The 19180-nt window shown below is 38.7% G+C and overlaps 1 protein-coding gene across 2 annotated transcripts in view; it reads left to right on the forward strand.

The window, feature by feature from the left end:
• Nucleotides 1-19180, forward strand: part of KLHL14 (kelch like family member 14) — an 84440-nt gene that overhangs the window by 19939 nt on the left and 45321 nt on the right. For both annotated transcript variants that reach the window (XM_067467433.1, XM_067467434.1), the window contains one exon: nt 11260-11381. In XM_067467433.1, the coding sequence (XP_067323534.1) occupies nt 11260-11381 (122 nt within the window). The remainder of the gene's footprint in view (nt 1-11259; nt 11382-19180) is intronic.

The following is a 19180-nucleotide window of genomic DNA, read 5'->3' on the forward strand; positions in this document are numbered from 1 at the left end:
AGCATTGTGACAGTGTTCTGTCTTTTCTTTCTTAATCCTGTTTAATACTTTTGGCTGAAGTTATATATACAGATAAAAGTCAGACAAAGCAGTGAGAAACACAGAAGAGTTACTGATAGAAGTTTAGACCATGTGGTCTCCTTCAAAATCCCATGGATAAAACAAGTCAATCTCACAATAAAATCCAGCTTGATGCCAAAGTTTAAGTGTTGAACTGGGATTCTAGGAGACAAGGGTTTGAATCCCCTCTTGGTTGCACAAACCCATTGGCTAGCCTTGGAAGATCACGACACAGTCTCTCAGCCTCACGGGACAAGAGCAAACCTCCTCTGAGAAATCTTGTTTAAAAAATCCTGTCATAGATCATCATAATCAGAAAGCAACCAGCAACAATGGGAATTATATAAATGGTACATGTTTGATTACAAAAATAGATAGCAGAATACTGTGTGTCCTTCAACAGGAGCAAAAAGAAAAGAAAAAATAGGAATTCACAGTAGCTTGTGGCACTTCATTGTCATTGAGCTATTTTGAGAATCAAGGCTGTGTTTAAAATATATATTGAAATTTGAATGAAGTTCTGAGTCATGATGCAGTTCGGAATGCTGAGTGCTTTTAGAAGCACTGCACTTGCAAAACTTTTGTTTTTACAGATTATAACTTTAGTGGGATACTTTAGAAGATACTATAAATAGTCTTAGCAATCCACAAAACTTCCAACTTCTTCATCTGCGCTTATGTTGTTTTTATTGCTTGCCTTCAACTGGTTTCCCACTTATGGCAATGTTAAGGAGTTTTCTGGAGCTGAGGGCCCCCTAGTGGTTGAGCGGGTTATACCACTGAGCAGCTGAACTTGCTGACTGAAAGGTTGGCGGTTCGAATCCAGGGAGCGGGGTGAGCTCTTGCTGTTAGGCCCAGCTTCTGCCAACCTGGCAGCTCAAAAACATGAAAATTTGAGCAGATCAATAGGTACCATCTTGGTAACAGTGCTCCATGCAGTCACAATGGCCACATGATCTTGGAGGTGTCTACGGACAACACCAGCTCTTCGGTTGAGAAATGGAGATGAGCACCCCCCCCCCCCCCCCCAGAGCTGGACACAAGCAGACTTAATTTCAGGGGAAACCTTTATCTGCCTGGAGCTAACTCACCCAAAGTGGTTTCCATTGGGGAACCGAACTCTGATCTCCAGTGTTGTAGACCAGTACTCAAACTACTGTACTACATTGGCTTTCCTGCCTCACTGACTTTATTGTTGTGAAAGTCTGGATGGCAAAACCCCCAGTTCATTTCCCAAAGATATATCCTTAAATATTAGCTCAATCTAAAAGAGAAAGTAGATTTTCTGAAGTTCTGGTGTGGTCCAGACATAGTGTATCTCTAATAAGTGATTATTGGAGATAAGAGCCAGAGCTCTAAGCTCAGTGCTATACAAAGGCACTAGGCTTGGGCAGTTTCGTTCGTTAATTTCATAATTCATTATTAATTCGTATTTAAATTAGCTTACAATCCAATATTGAGCCATGCTGGAATAGTGTGAGGAGTAATTAAGATTCGAAACAATTTTTTCAATTTATTTCGTAATTATTTCGAAATTATTTTGTAATTATTTCGTAATTAATTCGTCATTATTTCGTAATTATTTTCGCATGTCTGGTGCAAGTTTTATAGTTGTTGTTTGTTTTATCACTCCAACAGTCAACAACAGAGGGAGAGGGAAGCTTCAGAAGTTCCTCCTGTTCCATTTGGAGGTTTTTTTAGCATATTGCGCAATCTCGTCTGCCATTAACGAATCGATTCGTAATTTTACGAAATTTCGTAAATTTCAAAAAAATTTAAAGGAAAATTTCAGAATTATTAAAAAAAAATGAAACACAAGGGCCCCCTAAAAACAAAACAAATTTTTCCGTGGTTACCCAAGCCTAAAAGGCACCTCTTTCTAAAATAGTGAACTTGGAGGTCCCAACGCCATCACTGATTTCAGAACATGTTAACCTTTAAAGCACAAAGTATGCAAAATTACAGCTATTGTTTCCAGTTTTTGATTATATGTGATAGCCATTGTCAGGCCCATACTGCACAAAGAGCTGACTTTCTGTAGATCTTATCACTGAACTAGAGGTAAGAAGTGAGATTCTCAACTCAGCCAAACAGTGCTTTATCCCCACCATGAAACCTGATGTTGTCATCCTTGCTTTCATAATCTTGGGTGAATGAAACATTTCAGATTTGATTTATTAAAAAGGCTATAATCATAATTAATTCATATAATCTTAAAAGATGGACCATATTTGAGAACAATTGGATTTCTAGAAGAAACATACTGTCCTGACTCATTCTGGCTTTCTGAGTAATAACAGATTGTAGAGGGTTTTGTTCACTCAATAATTTTCATTTCAATTTCTACATTAATTCCTTGGCAATGGAGAATTAATCACACTCTTTAGATAGAAGAGCGAGTTCATGCTGTCGCTTCAAGACCGTTCTGTTATGTTCTTGGCCATGCTAGGCTTAATGTGGAGACTATTCATGTGAACCATTAGCTGCAATAGGCTAATAGTCTGCAGTAGTCTTCTGCTGTTTCCGTGATGGCAGTTGCACTATTTCAATCACCTGCTGTTACAGAAATAGCAGCAGCTAAATATACAGTACTTAATTAGAGGCACCAGATCACACAAACAGTGCCTCTGCATGAGCATGTCCTGACGGGGAGACTGATGGCAGCCCTGCATTCCCAATATTAGCTCTATGTGAACTACTACCATGATGATGCAAAGGAGATATATTACTTTTTTTGTCTTTCCAGAAGATTTATATTTTGACTTTCAATACTGGTTTTGATTTGTCTGTTGTTAGAAATCTCAGCTAAAACAAGTTAGCTTCAGGCTTGTAGAGCAAACCAAGACCATAAAACATTTTGGCAGAACAAGATGGAAATTCCAGGCATCAATTAGTGAGACTTTTTCCCTGCATAGAACCACCAGACTTGTAATGTACATTGTTGTTGTTGTTGTTGTTGTTGTTGTTGTTGTTGTTGTTGTTGTTTTATTTCTTACCCACCTCTCCTCGTGGCTCAAGGTGGGTTACAGAATAATTAAAATACATACACATTGTAAATGTACCATAAATATACATATTAAAATGTATTTTATAAAACATACATATTAAAATGAATTTCTATCCAATACAAATTTAGATACATAAACAGAGATTAAACAGAGGACACAAGTTTAAGATTCATGCTTTATCTTTTCCCCTTGCAGATCTTCTTTATTCTTTATTCTCTGTTTTATTTTGTTATTCCATGTTAGATATATCTTGTAGTGCAAATGTGAGCAAAGTGTGCAGTTCCTGAATTTCCTGAAAAGCTAAATTGGAAAGTTGATTTTCAGGCCCCCAAACCTACATCAAAATGTAGTAGTTTCTCCCCTGAACCCCCTCAAAGTGGCCTGCAGATTGGCCAGAATGGCAGACAGAACTGACATTGAATTATGTGTTACTGGTATGCTGAAATGTACTGGTATGGACTACTGAGCACACATTGGAGGGGATACAGATAGGGTCACCACAAGTCAGACTTAACTGGAAGGAACATAATAAAGTTTTAATATAGGTTATACATTTGCTGTATTGAGTTACCTATACTAGTTCTAATTTCATTTGCATTTCAATAACACAGAGACCTTTATAATATTTATTTGTGTGGAGAAAAACCAGAAGTTCCCTTCTCACAAACATATCACTGTGTGGTAGTGTACAAACTTTCAGAAACACCTAACCTGGGCAAATTAGAGATCATATTAACTTGCTCATCCTGATTCCCAAGACAGAACCTATTGTTTCATGCTCAGATTCTTATTAAAGTCCTTGCTGACCTCTGGATCACAGAAATGACCCATGTGATTGGCTCTATAGCGCCTAGGAACTATCTCTCACACTGATTAGAGTCTAACTGGCTCTCTATTATGCCAGAGTAATTTGGGTAATGAAGCATCAGCTAGAATATAAGTAGAGGACAACTTAGGATGAATACAACTGAACATAAACTGGCCTAGCATTCTTCAATCTGGTGTATTCTTGATAAGTTTGATTGTAACTGTAGTCAGTCATCCCCAGATACTGCACCCTGGAATGTGTGCAGACCTAATGCTAATCTTCTTTTTTCTTGCCTTTCTTCCATGATGTCACATAGTTGAGATAGAAAAGGGGTCTGATGGCTGAATTTAAGAGGTGGTGAATGACTTGTTTAGAAAGGGACTCTCTGGACTGGGAAGATTTTTGATTGGTGGCTCAATTCCAGATATTCTTGACTGACATGCACTATCAAAGTGCATTTCAATTTTAGTTTAGTGTCTGCATTGTTTTAAATTGAACCTCTAGTAATCATCAGCTGGGTGCAAAACAGAGAGTGTGGGATTCCGAATACTTCTGGACACATTGATGCCTTTTGATACCATTGAATGTGGTATCCTTTTCTACATCTTGGATAGGATGGGAATTGGAGGCATTGACTTCAATTCTACTTGAGAGAGCATGAACATGGGAAGAATTTCATCTTCTTCCTCATGCTGTTTGACATTGAAATGAAACCACTGAATATGATTAGTGAGAAATTTGGGGTGTGGTGTTAGTTTTCAGCACTGTTTTTCTTTTTAAAAATTGAATCTTGATTTTAAAATGGGTGACTGTCCTGAATGGTATCTGGCAAGGAAGAATAAACTGAAACTCAATTCATCACAGTTGATAGTATTGTGTGTCCATATATATTGTATTGACCTGTTCTAGGTGGAGTTGTATTTCCTCTTTATAGTTAAAACTCAGTGTCCAAATGTTAGTTTTTAGCTTTCGTTATTGATGCCCAGGAACATCTCCAGCATAAAATGGTGACAAACTTTAATGTGTCCTCAGAAAGGTGACATTGGTGGATTCCTGTCCATTCCTTGCTCTGTGGTGCTACTGTCCACTGTCAGAGCTCCCAGCTCAACAAAGCTCCTTGTCACTGCCAGCCAGCCTGTCATTTTAACTTCTTTTTATGGAAGTGTTCTGGTGTTGTTTTGTTGTCCTTTTTGGAACTGAATGAGGTATCTGAAAAACAGAATTCAGTTCATACTGGGTAAATCTAAACCCATCCGCAGGGATGATGGTGTAAGTTAGGAAATTGGCTGGCAATCGCAGTAGACATCACCATGCTGCACCGTGGTTTTAATGACAAGATTTATTTATTTATTTACTTTGTTTGTATACCGCAATTTCTCAGCCTTGTAGGCAACTCAACGTGGTTTACAACAAGAGCAAAAGTCAATCCAACAGCATACAAAATTTAAAAACCATTAACAGCATAATATACAAAATGACACATCAATAACAACACATTAACGTCTCGTAACTAGAATCGTGATCCAATTCGTCTTCCATAATTCCGTTTCCTATATTCATCGTGTACATTGCATTGTTTAAACGAACGCCTGTTTGAACAGCCAGGTTTTTAGTTTTCTTCGAAACACCATTAATGAAGGGGCTGATCTAATGTCCATGGGAAGGGCGTTCCACAGCTGAGGGGCCACCACAGAAAAGGCCCTGTCCCTCGTCCCCGCCAGCCGTGCCTGTGATGCAGGCGGGATCGAGAGCAGGGCCTCCCCAGAAGATCTTAGAGTCCTGGTGGGTTCATAAGCAGAGATACGTTCAAATAGGTAGCTTGGGCCAGAACCGTTTAGGGCTTTAAAGGCCAATGCCAGCACTTTGAATTGAGCCCGGTAGCAAATCGGCAGCCAGTGGAGCTGGTGCAGCAAAGGAGTTGTATGCTCCCTGCACTCCGCTCCTGTTAGTATCATGGCTGCCACACGTTGGACTAGTTGGAGCTTCCGAGCCGTCTTCAAAGGCAACCCCACGTAGAGAGCATTGCAGTAGTCTAAACGGGATGTAACCAGAGCGTGGACTACCATGGCCAAGTCAGACTTCCCAAGGTACGGGCGCAGCTGGCGCACGAGCTTTAACTGTGCAAATGCTCCCCTGGTCACCGCCGAAACCTGGGGTTCCAGGCTCAGCGATGAGTCCAGGATCACACCAAAGCTGCGAACCTGCGTCTTCAGGGGGAGTGCGACCCCGTTCAACACAGGCTGTAACCCTATACCCTGTTCGGCCTAGTGGTTCGGCCTAGTGGTGACAAGGTTGGCAATGGGCTCTTCTTATTTTCAGGACTCTTGGCAGGAGGCCAACCATGCCAGTTTCCCTTGTGTTAGCCCTGCTTCTTTCCCAGCTCTGGTTGGCATGCCAATTGCAGTATCTCTTGAATAACTATAATCTCATCATAGATGCTCATATCTTGTTAACGCCCGGGTCAGACTACAGTGATGCTTTATGTATGAGTCTGCCAATGGAAAGTTTGTGGAAGCCAATTACTCAGAATAACTATGAGCTGCCTTATTGAACATATTCTGGCAACACTGAAATATTGTTACTAGTATCTACAAATGTTTGCATGGATGGAATTAAAGTGGTTGTTTTAACCTATGAAGATCTCTGCGATCTCTGAGACTATTAACTGTAGTGATTTCCATAAATTTGTATATAACAAGTGGAATTTGAACCTAACATTCACAGATCATCGATAAATGCTCTTGGGGACAAATATGTAAAAAGATGGCTTCAGTGTGCATTTCTAAATTGACTGATGTCCCATGCACAAATTGGTGCTGTCCAATGGGACTGTTTGGCAGTAAACATTGGGTTTTGGCTTTAATCCTGTCTCTCTTTTCTCCTCCCCACTAAATAAGAGATGTTTAGTTTATGTCACAGAGCTATGCATACACAATCCTGATGCTGGGCCCAAGTATATACCACTTGTTATGACTATTTGGATACTTTCAAAGCAAAATGTCATCATTTATCCTACACCTAAGACAAGTGAACTTTTATTGTTCTTTGTTTCTTCCCTGTGCTATGAGGCTTGAAAGGGGTTATTTAGATGAGACTGAAATGCAAAAACTAATAACAGATTGAAATAAGCTTCTTTATTGGCCAACCTTATCGTGGTTTTTAGAATTTTAAAGTACAGTTGAAGTTGATTGTGATAGAAATAGAACACGTTACACAAGGGGGTTGAAATAAACAATTTACTCTGTTATTAAGGATGACCATGCTTAACTGACTTATTGCTTAACATTGTTCAGTCTCTTGTTATGTGTTCAGCCAACCTTAACTCAAATGAAAAATGGTTTATTCTACTCCCTTTCTGGAAACATTGGGAAGAACGAGGCATATGCAGATTTTCATATATATGTCATGAGTCTAAAGGCAATTCATGTTGGCAGTCACTGTGGGACTGATTCTAAACTTGTGGGTTGAAGTATCCCAAATTTACATTTGCTAATTCCGTTAGTGCCTGCTGCTCTAGCTAGTCTGTTTGTTTTCTTTCAGAACAGATTACAATCATTATTGTATTGTAAGAGGCAGTCTTGGTGTGACAACTGAAGATAAATTGGGAAAGGAGCTAGTACCAAGTGCCCTTTCCAATTCCATATGAATGTGCAGCAAGATGACACCTTCATAGTAATTGCTCAGCTCTTTTTTCTAAAGAAAATGAGGGGTTTCTCTTGCTGAACAAGGTACTGTTGGGTGGCCAACTTGCAGTATATCTGTCACAAGTAGTGATGATTCAAAGCTTTATCCATGCATAACTCAGAAGATGAATTTAGACAGGTTTACAGTGTTCCTTTCAATGAAAAGCAAAAATTACTGTCCTAACAATTTTTCTCTAACTTGGATTAAAATATGATGTAGCAGGAAGGGTAAGTCTTCCTACTATCCCCCACCCCCACCCCCATTCATATCATTTTCAACCTCTTTATCCTGTTCTTGCTCTGGTACCAGAAGACGAAGGAGGAGAGCCCTCCCTCACCAATGCCTGGGATACTATTATCTGTGCCAAATGGATGGGAAGCTGGCAAATGTTCCCCCATGTTAATGGCACTAAAATATTACATTAATTTGCACTAATTGCTTGTGCCATTCCAGATACTAGGATAGGAGAGTAAGACAGAAGCCAATCCTCTTTCTTTCTTTCTTTCTTTCTTTCTTTCTTTCTTTCTTTCTTTCTTTTGGCATTACTGTTGTCACTAGCGCAAAAACAAATGTAACTGCAGAAAAGTGTGCATGAAGGAAAGAGTTTTCAGACTGCAATGTAGTCCAGTGACTGCCTCTGAAACAACCAAAATTGGTTGCAAACTGGTTTCAAAGAGCACAATTCTTTTTGAATTCATGGGAAATAGTACAAGGAAGGAAGGAAGGAAATTGAATTCCAACCCACAATAAGGGGAGTGTCCCCACTATACTATGTAACATGATCCTTGCTCTTGGGTTATAAATGTCATTTCTAATTGGTTCTATCATAAAACATGGGGAAAGTTTATTAAACTGCAAAATCTTTGTTTTTGTGGGACATCCTACAGTAATTTTGCTATAGTTTTTCAATGGATATCTCATATAGCCTCAAGCAATTCAGCATAGTTTGTGTCAGCGATATAAACTAAGTTTCTGGAGTATAACAATTACTTTCAAAGTACCACATAATTAAAGAGAAAAACACTTTCAAACCAAGAACAGATTTTTTTTCAAATTTTGTTACATGTTAAATTTTGTTTTTGTTTATTGTTGGTTTTACCTTCGGGTGAGAAAGGTGGGGTAAAAATGAAGGAAATAAATAAATAAATGTTGCCATTAACTTTCAGGCATCATATGCAGCAGGGATGCATGACATTGCTGGACAAGAGAAAGAAGTATTGGGGATCTATTTTTGATATCAGGCATAGTCTGTGCCTCCAGTGCTACCCATTTCTGGCTTGATAGATATAGAGTGGACTCTTGGTATCTACTGTGCATTGGTTCCATGATCCCCCATGAATACCATAATTCAGAGATGTTTTGGTCTCGTTATACAATGGTGTCCTTTACATAAATGGCAAATTCAAGGTTTGCTTTTTTGATTTAAAAATATTTTCAAGTCATGGACAACAGAAACTGTGGATGAAGAAACCACACACACTAGATAAAAAACACCCCAAGTGCAAACAGGGAGTGTATACATTTAAATAATGGTGTATCATAAACAAACTTTAGTTATGGTCCACTTGCCAAAAATATTGGTTGCCTCTTTGTGTTTTATTGAGTACTAGTGTATATACCTGGCATTGCCCGGGTGTCGGAGGAGGGCCACTGCTCCCTGTTTCAAACCCTTCTTTCTCTTTCCCTCCCCTCATACCTTTTCCTCCTCCCTCCTTTTCCTTTCTTCTCCCCTCACTTGCTTCCTTCTCCATACTTTTTTCCCCTCCTTCCTTCCTCCCCTCCCCTCCCCTTCCTCATTTCTCCAGCTCCGAGAGAGCAATATGGTTCTCTTTGTGACTCTTTTCTTTCTTTCTTCCTCCTGTCCCCTCATACACCTGTCACCTTTCCTTCCCAGTGATATCACAGAGGGCTCCTTCACCTAGCAACAGCCAATCCAGTAACATTACAGAGGGCCGCTTCACCTTGCAACAGTCTTTGTGAGTCCCCTTCAGGGTTGAGAAGGACACTATACAAATAGTGCGAATAAGTAGACACATAGAGATACATTGACTTTTCCTATATAGAAGTTTGAAGGATTTCTGAGAAAACATCCTTAATTCATTTACACTTGTTTTAGCAACAACCCTTAACAAGTTTCCTGCGGAATAGAAGGGATTCCCAAACTTATTTGAGTTTAGTTTCTACAGATGGTTTAAATAAGTTTGCATATTGATAATATACATGTAAATTAATTTGTGAAGAAGATACACCTTGATAACATCTGCTATCATTTTTAAATGCACATAGACATTAATGTTAAGGCTCCCGCTATAGGAGTGTTTTTTATTAATAAGAGTATTTGTATTGGTCTCTCTTTGAGTGTACCTGAATAATTCTGTGTTGATACAATAAAAATGCAGAATAGTTGTAATAATACCAAGTGAGTCTGCAAGACAAAAATGGTAATAATATGGTGATGCATTATATTGGGCACATGTGTTGATGTGTAACATGCGTCTGAGTTAAAATTCCACATCACAGTAGATTGAATTGCCTTGCCATCATTCCCTATTTAGATCTGTATCACTTTCCTGGCTTTGTGCAACTCCTGTGTGTTGAATTATATGTAAAATTACTATTAAAGCATCACTATCCATCTAAAGGTCTAGGTCTCCTCTCCCTTCTTCCCTTGAAACTGTGTTAAACCCATTAGAGTTACAAAGCAACGTGCATTCATCAGGTATAGCGATGGAGGCCAGGGTGCATATTATGGCTTTTACTGCATATGAGACGTTGCAGTCCTGTTCTTAAGAACTGCCAGGCAGATTGGGAATCACGGTCACGGTTAATAGCAGCGAATTGCCAGCTCTTGATGGGTGGGTAGTCACTCTTTTCAGTGGCTGCCCCCTGGGGGAGAAGGTAGAAAAACAGAGGGAGGGAATTAGAGTGACTTTGCACACTTGAGCAAGTTCATGCCGCTGGATCAGTGGCAAGCATTGGCAGGGCTCCACTCTGGGGAGGCTCTCAACAACATCACAGTCTCATTTTTACCAATTGGTGTTGCTATAGCCAGTGGTGCTCAGAGGGAGAGCAGGCGAAGGAGGGGCTGGGGAGGCGAAGGAGGGAATGCAAGGGACTGGGCTAAATTAAACAACAAAAGTCCTGTGTAACGAAGTCGAGTTCATTGTCTAACTATGAGCAAAGTGCTGTTAATTGTTACAGGCGTATTGGAATTTTAAGGTTTTAATGTGTGATTAAAGACCTGCCTGACAAACTGTCTGCACAACCTTAATTTTTCAAGGTTCTTTGGGTGTAGAATGGCTTATAATAATGATTTTGACTAATACGATTTTTGACATGCAACTTTAATGCTTAACCTTAGTACAACTCCAGAGCATTTCATGTGTATTCAACTGTAAAGAGTGATGATTTAAAGGGATAATATGAGAAAAAGGTCATTCTAGAATGAACCTTTAACAAATTGCATAAAGGAAACTTATTATTTCACAAGTAGAAGGCTGTGCAGCTTTTCTGGTTATTATTTTTTTTTGTCCTGCTTGATTCAAAAAGTTGTTGAGACATGATAGGGAGAAGAAACAAAAAGGAATGAAATAGAAGACTGCAAGCTCTGAACATTCTCGTGATGGTTATGATTCTGTTGCTACAAAAAGTACTCCCCAATAATGTGGTTATTCATTTTCTCTTTTATTTTGGGTGAAGAATTCGCTCCAACAAGAAAATGCTTTTATTGGTTGGAGGACTGCCTCCTGGACCTGACCGGTTACCCAGCAATTTGGTTCAGTATTATGATGATGAAAAGAAGACATGGAAAATACTGACAAGTAAGCAGTTTATTTTATGTTGAGTTACCTTGATGAATTTTAAAACATGGCTAATCACATCAGACACTTTATTGATTTGCTTCCCTACAGAGATTTGTTTGTATATTACAGAAGATTCACAATAGGAGAATAAATTGAGATTCTGGAAGATGGTGCTTTTACAATGGAGTGTACCTAAATTAAAAGTGGCTTAAAATCATTTAGTAAGTTTTTAAAGACAAACTTGCTAAGTTTTCTTAAATTAACCTCCTTCCTTCTCTAGATAGTGTGATATTTTTAATGGCTGTATCTAGACAGCCCCTTTATTGCAGAAACTTCTGCAATAAAAAGGGGGCTGTCCAGACAATGTTCTGGCAAATTCGGAATTAATCTACCACATATCAGGAAAACCCTGGTTTGTGGTGAATTAATTTAATATTGGGTTTATTCTGCACCTTCTTGGAAGGCATGGGATAAACCCACTACTTCTGGTATCTGGACTGCAGAATACTGTCTGCAGTCCAGACAGTATTCCCAAGCTTTCCAGACTAAATTAACCTGGAAAACTGTCAGAATATCAACCCCATCCCCTAATGCCCTTAAAAAACCCTTTTAAAAACAAAAGTACTTACCCAGCCTCCATTGGAGAGCTGCCACAGCTCTCCTGGTGCATAGAAATGATGCACCAGGAGAAAGGGGGGGGGACACCACTCCTGCTCCCCTTTCTCCTGGCATGTCATTTCTATGTGTCAGGATAGCTGCGGCAGCTCTCCAATGGAGACTGAGTAAGTACTTTTCCTTTTTAAAGGGTTTTTTAGGGCTTTTGGGGAGGGGGTAGAGTGTCCAGCTGTTCTCCTGGGAAGTCCTGGAAGAACATATGGACACTCACCCCAGAAACACATGCTTTCTGGGATGAGTGTTGATCGGCCCCCAGGAACATCTGCATTTTTTAAACGCGGATGCTCTTGGGATAAAGGCCTGTTTGGAACTGCCCTATATTGTATGTTGCAAGAGACACCAACCAAAGCAAAACACCAGTCCCATTGTTTTTAGTAGGAGAGTTAAGCATGTGCTTCAGTCACCCTCCCTGAAATTAAAAAGAGAGATGTTTAATACTGGTTGTGTCCATTTATATTGTATTCTGGGATTCAGCAGTGCCTCATATTTTATTGCACTGTATACTCTTATTACTTCTCTCTGTTGTATTTATTCTGATGTTCACTGATCCCACACAGTATCTCACAGCACACACTGACATATCCAGGTATCAGAGGATTGTGTCAGTTAGCATATAAACTATATAGATAGCCTTTCTTTTCAGATTTTTTTCCAACTGCTTTCTTAAAGGGCAACTTTGTTTTACAACAAGCATTTTATCCTGAAGTTTGGGAACTTATTCTTAAATCGGTTCTGGTTTCCACTTTAACTTAGTCATGGAATCAAATAACCTCCCCCCCCCCCCCCCACTTTCAGTGCAGTAGTGTGTGTGTATATACTAGTCCCCTTGTGGGAAGACTAGCTGCATTGGTCAATAAAACTAAATTTTGAACTGTCAGAATTGCCTAAAGCTGTTCAGATAAAATTATAAATGAGCGTTTTTGATCCATAAATCAAAGCCGTACTTTAAAAGCTAGACAACTGGTGAAACTTATATTTTCTGATATGAATGCTTTTTCCTTGACAGCCTTATGCTAAGAGGACACTTTACCTACAATGGTGCAAAATAAAATGTAGGAGAAGGAATAGGACAAAGCATCAATTGCTGCAAATGTAAAAAGTTTTTAATTGCTCTTATGACATTTAAAGGCCCTTCCACGCAGCCATAGAATCAAGAGAGATAATCCACAATATCTGCTTTGAACTGGGTTATCTGAGTCCACACTGCCATATAAACCAGTTCAATGTGGATTTTATACAGCTATGTAGAAGGGGCCTAAGTGACACCTCTCATAAATAGCTATTTGATGGGGTCGGGTGTCCTGTTTCTAAGGCTGTACCAACAGTAGAGAAATAATAGCAGTTTAATACCACATTGGCCCCATCTACACTGTCCATATAATCCATTTTCTGAATACAGATTATCTGCTTTGAACTATTATTTATTTATTTATTTATTTATGAAATTTATACCCCACCTTCGCCCACTCAAGAGAGCAAGGCAGCTTCCAGCCAGTAAAAACAAACAAATAAAAAAAATGAAAAACAAGTTAAAACCATAAATATTAGTAAAAGCTGTAAACCACTAGTTAAAATCCTCTAATTAAATTTAAAAACCACCCTAACAATATATAGCAAGATCGAATGGCCTTCCTAATCTTCGGATATCATTACTTCCCTCTGAAGGCTTCCTTGAAAAGGAAGGTTTATAGACTCTTCCTGAAAACCAACAGAGAGGGTGTAAATCTAATCTCCCCTGGGAGAGCATTCCACAAAGAGTGGGGTCACTCTCTTGCCATCTTGAGGTGGAGAGTGTCATGGATACTCGAGGACACTAGCACAGGGCCTTCTCAGTGGTGGCTCCTCGGCTATGGAACTCCCTCCCTAGGGATATTAGATTGGCTCCCTCCCTACTGAAATTCCAGGAAAAAAAATGAACAAGCCTTTGAAAATGCAGTGTAATGGATGAATATGGAACCCAGGAAAGAATGAACATGGAACGGCTTGACAATGTCTTTGGAAAATGAGCTAATAGGAAGTCACTGGCCTTTAATGTTTTTAGAAAGTTTTATAATGTGTGTTAATTGTTTTATTAATTTTGTTTATGTTCATTGTGGCATTGAATCATGCCAGTGTAAGCTGCCTTGAGTCACCTTTGGGCTGAGAAAGGCAGCATAGAAATGGAGTAAATAAATAAATAATATCCACTCCCATTAACAGCCTAGCTGCCGATCTTTGAACAAATTGCAGTTTCTGAACCATTTTCAAAAACATCTCCGCATAATAATAATTATTATTATTATTATTATTATTATTTATTTATTTATTTATATCTCCCCCCTCTCCCCAAAGGCACTTTGGGTGGTTACAGTAGTCCAGGCAGGATGTAATCAAGGCATGTACCACTATGGCCAGGTCAGATTTTTCAAGGAATGGTTGCAGTTCGCACACCAGTTTATGGTGTACAAAGGCGATCCTGGTAACTACCATCACCTGGACTTCCAGGTTTAAAGAGGAATCCAGAACCACCCCCAAACCGCAAACCTGAGCTTTCAGGGGGAGTATAAACCCATGCAGCTCCTATGTGAGACCAGTAGTACCTCCATTTTATCTGGATTCCATTTCAATTTGTTTACCCCCATCCAGTCCATAACTGCCTCCAGGCATTGGTGGAGGGACAGCTACTGTATGAGTCTACACTGCCATTCAGAAACTGAATTATATGGGCAGTGTAGATGGGGCAATTAACTGCCATGCCACAATGCAATTGAATTTTGGTTGGGACGCTATCATCTCCCAGCCAAGTTTTAGTGAAGCATGCCAGGTCAGCTCCCTCGTCTTTAAGGAGATTGTAGATGATAGGAGTTTTATTTTTCATTGACCTGGCATTACTTGGTGGTCTGGCTCACTCTCCAAATTTCTCAGGCTGACAGGATGACTGGAAAGTGAGATAGGTATTAAACGCCTTTCTCTTCTTCTCCTATAAGGACCTGTGACCCTGCCATCACCATATCTCCTTCTGCCCTGTATGACTTGTATTGTCACCCCAGGTTCTATATAAGAAAGGTTTCCCCTAGGCATTAAGTCTAATCGTGTCTGACTCTGGGGGGTGTTGCTCATCTCAATTTCTAAGCCAAAGAGCTGGCATTGTCCGTAGACGCCTCTTAGGTCATGTGGCTGGCATGACTGCATTGAGTGCCGTTACCTTCCTGCCAAAGCAGTACCTATTGATCTACTCACATTTGCATATTTTTGAACTGCAAGGTTGTCAGAAGATGGAGTTAACAGTGGGAGCTCACCCCGCTCCCTGGATTTCAACTGCCAACCTTTCAATCAGCAAGTTCAGTGGTTTAACCCACTGCGCCACTGGAGGCTTCTACAGGTTCTATATACATTGAGTTAAAAACAAATGTTACATGTTGTTAGATATATATTTTTTTGCATTTGTTTTTAATTCATGTTCTGTATACATTGAATTAAAAACAAATAATAAAGGGCAAAAAAGACATGCAAAAAACTCCAATTTTATTTAAAAATATCATTCTGAGGCTAACCCTATTCTGTCAGATGGCAGTATGTACTTCTGGAAAATGGATTGAGTAGCAGAGTTGTTCTCAGGCAGCACCAAATGAAAGAAAATTCACTGAGGAATATGTACATCAGGAATCTCATTTGCGAAGCAATAGCAAATGAAATATTTATCAAATGCATACTCACTGATTTAAGGATCTGTGAACACCTTTAATTTACTAATACAAGCCAATAAAGGACGAGTATTGGTATGGTTCCAGGTTAGTGATTTCACAACATTCCCCTGTTGTTGTTTTGTTGCTATGAACTACCATACATGCTGAATTATAGTTGACTTTGTATACTTGTGGAACAAAGCTTTTTTGTCTGTGTAGGTCTTGCAACATTTGACCTACAATAGTTGCCATGGCATGAGAGGGGAAACCTAAGCATTACATTTTAATCAATGTTTAAAAATAATTTTAATTGGTGTGAAGGTGCTTCTTTATTTCAATGCTGTCGAACAATTCTGTAATGTTTAGAAGTAGAAGAAAATCAGGAAATGAAATATTGATTTCCCTGAAATAAGTACTAGAATCAAAGAATTGTTGAGTTGGAAGAGACCTCGTGGGCCATCCAGTCCAACCCCCTGCCAAGAAGCAGGAAAATCATATTCAAAGCACCCTCAACAGAAATGCCTTTAAGTAACAAGAACATTGCCTGCAGGAAAAACTAGAAGTCATTGTACACTTTCTTAATGTTAATGTTAAAACATGTCCTGAAATAGTTTTCATTTCTGCACTATTGTATTCTCCGCCACCTAATTATAAAGCTGAATAAAGCTAATTTTTTTGGACTGAGTTAACTAGTTAGGTAATTCAGCTGTATAAAGCTGAATAAAGCTAATGTCTTTGTACTGAGTTAACTAGTTAGGTAATTCAGCTGTATAAAGCTGAATTACCTGCAAAAGAAAAGGCACTAAGGTAAATGCAAGATTGATATAATTAAGAACCAATAATTTTAATTGACTACTATATATATGTATCTCATTACAAATCTAAGATGTACTTCTTTTCTCTGATACTCTCCCTCACTTTCACCTTCCTTGTAAGCTTACTGAAATATAACATATTTCATTTGACCAGTTGAGCCAATTATCTTCAATACCAGAGGCTATCACAACATCCTATTAAATAAAATTAATTATGCATTGTTTTTTTAAAAAATGGATTCTATTTCCAGTTGACTTATTTGAATTCTTCATTTTTAATATTTTTAATTTTGTTTTGAAATCCTCTAAAGGCTTAGGCTTTTCAGAATATCTAACTTGTCAGATTTTGTGATCTCATGTTGAAAAAAGGGTACTGGGTGTTTCAGAATACCTGATAAGACATTTTCAGTTGGTCTTTGAATATACGCTCCTAAGGAATATCAGTGCATAGAAATACAATATAAATCTCTCATCCATAGGAAATATATCCCTGTGGATACCTGAAACTTTGGATAATAGAGAGCTCTATATTCTGACCAGACATGGCCCAGAAGCATACCACAGAATTGCACTGAAGGACCCAGGGATCCATAAACACTTCTGAGGGGGAATGGTTTTTAGAGTGTGAGTAGGTGAAATGGGAGATATTGATTCTATAAATAAAGGAGTCCTACTGTAATTAAAAGGGGCCACACAGCGAGTTAAACTGCTAAGCTGCAGAACTTGCTGACTGGAAGGTCGGCGGTTCAAATCCACAGGATGAGGTGAGCTCTGCTGTTAGTCACAACTTCTGCCAACCTAGCAGTTTGAAAACATGTAGCCTTTTTGCATCACCCATAGACAGAAATGGAAAGAACTTGCTCATAACGTCTCTATGTGAAAATCCAGCAGATTGTGTGAATCTAGCCATCAGAATTTTAGGCTTGTTTCTGTTACTTCTGCTGTCATGTCTTATATTGGGGATATAAATATTTTTAATGAATTAAAATGTGTTTCTCAAGTGTGGAGAAACCCTGATAAGGATAATCTTACTCTGTGAAAATTTGGCACTTCTTTTGCACATGTTTCTAACATTTTTGAATATAGAAAATACTGCTTTCTGCACTCAAAATGCCCCAAAATAAATCTCAAACTGTAAATAGTCTTTGTTTTCATGTAGAGGGGAGAAATATTGTGTTTCATGATGGCTTAGTAAAAGGAGTATAATATGTACATCAAATTGAGTCATCAAATGATATGAAAATGCTAGGTAGGATATTTGGATTGTAGGGGAAATACTTCCTTGATACATATTTTTAAATCTCTAAGGGGAGAAAGAATAAATTACTCTATCAGTTGATTTATTTTATACAGAAATTCAATAAATCACAGATCCTGATAATCACAAAGATGACATATCCAGAACTTGGAAAAGAAGTGGAAGTCAAATGTTGATACTGTGCATCACTGCTTCTCAGACTATATGATGTGAGGTGGCAGCAAGTATTTTTTTCCCCATTGCGCCAGGGACCGAAACCATATTTGTTTCAAGTGATGGCAATTGCTATGTTGTTGATGATGATGTTGTTGTTTTTGTTGTTGTTATTATTTCCTTTCTTGGAAATTCACTAAGAACTGCCTGTCAATGACTCAGGGATAAATATTATTCATAGCAATATGATTTTGAATATGGATTGTTGTGGGTTTTTCCGGGCTGTATGACCATGTTCTAGATGCATTCTCTCCTGAGGTTTCGGTTGCATCTATGCCAAGCATCCTCAGAGGTTGTGAGATCTGTTGGAAACTAGGAAAATGGGGTTTATATATCTGTGGAATGTCCAGGGTGAGAGAAAGAACTATTGTCTGTTTGAGGTAGGTGTAAATGTTTCTATTGGCCACCTTGATTAGCATTTAATGACCTAGCAGGTTCAAGATCTGGCTTCTTACTGCCTGGGGGAATCCTTTGTTGGGAGTTGATTAGCTGGCGCCAATCTTTTCTCATCTGGAATTCCCCTGTTTTTGAGTGTTGTTCTTTATTTACTGTTACGATTTTAGAGTTTTTTTTAATACTGGTAGCCAGATTTTTGAGTAGCTCTTTTGAATAGCTCTGCTATGCATAACAACACAAATGATGGTTCCTGTTGGTTAAAGTTATTGCTTTATTTGCATTGCTGCTGTTGGTTACACAAAATGTCTCCAATGATTTTATTAATAGAAATTATTGCAGTGATCTTAGTTGTGTGTGGCACTTCAGTAACAGCATCAAACAAGGTAGCATATAGAGGTCAATGGTTTGAAAGAAAATATACTGAAGGAGTGAAATTTTAAGACTGAGATTTTTTTTGCGGGGTCTCATACAACATATCCCCTTTCTGTTCATGCTTGTATTCTTCACAGCTTTTCTGAAAACAAAGGAAAATAAGCCAGGAGAGATCTTGGTTTAAATAAGTGTTTTGTCTCATGCGTGTGCTCAAATTGAGGAAACCGTTTTTGCAAATGAAGTGAAAAGACTAAATACAGGGAAATGCTTTTCTTTTTTTGCTGACTTGCCCACTGTAGTCACACTCAGGGCCTGTACAAAGCATGCATTTGAAATAAATGGGTGTTATCTGTGACATATAGCATAATTGGATGGTTCAGGTTAGCAGCAAAATCATTTCACTGTTGCCAGCGTCTTCATCTG

This window comes from Anolis sagrei, chromosome 4 (assembly GCF_037176765.1).
Source record: "Anolis sagrei isolate rAnoSag1 chromosome 4, rAnoSag1.mat, whole genome shotgun sequence".
NCBI classification, from domain to species: Eukaryota; Metazoa; Chordata; class Lepidosauria; order Squamata; family Dactyloidae; genus Anolis; species Anolis sagrei.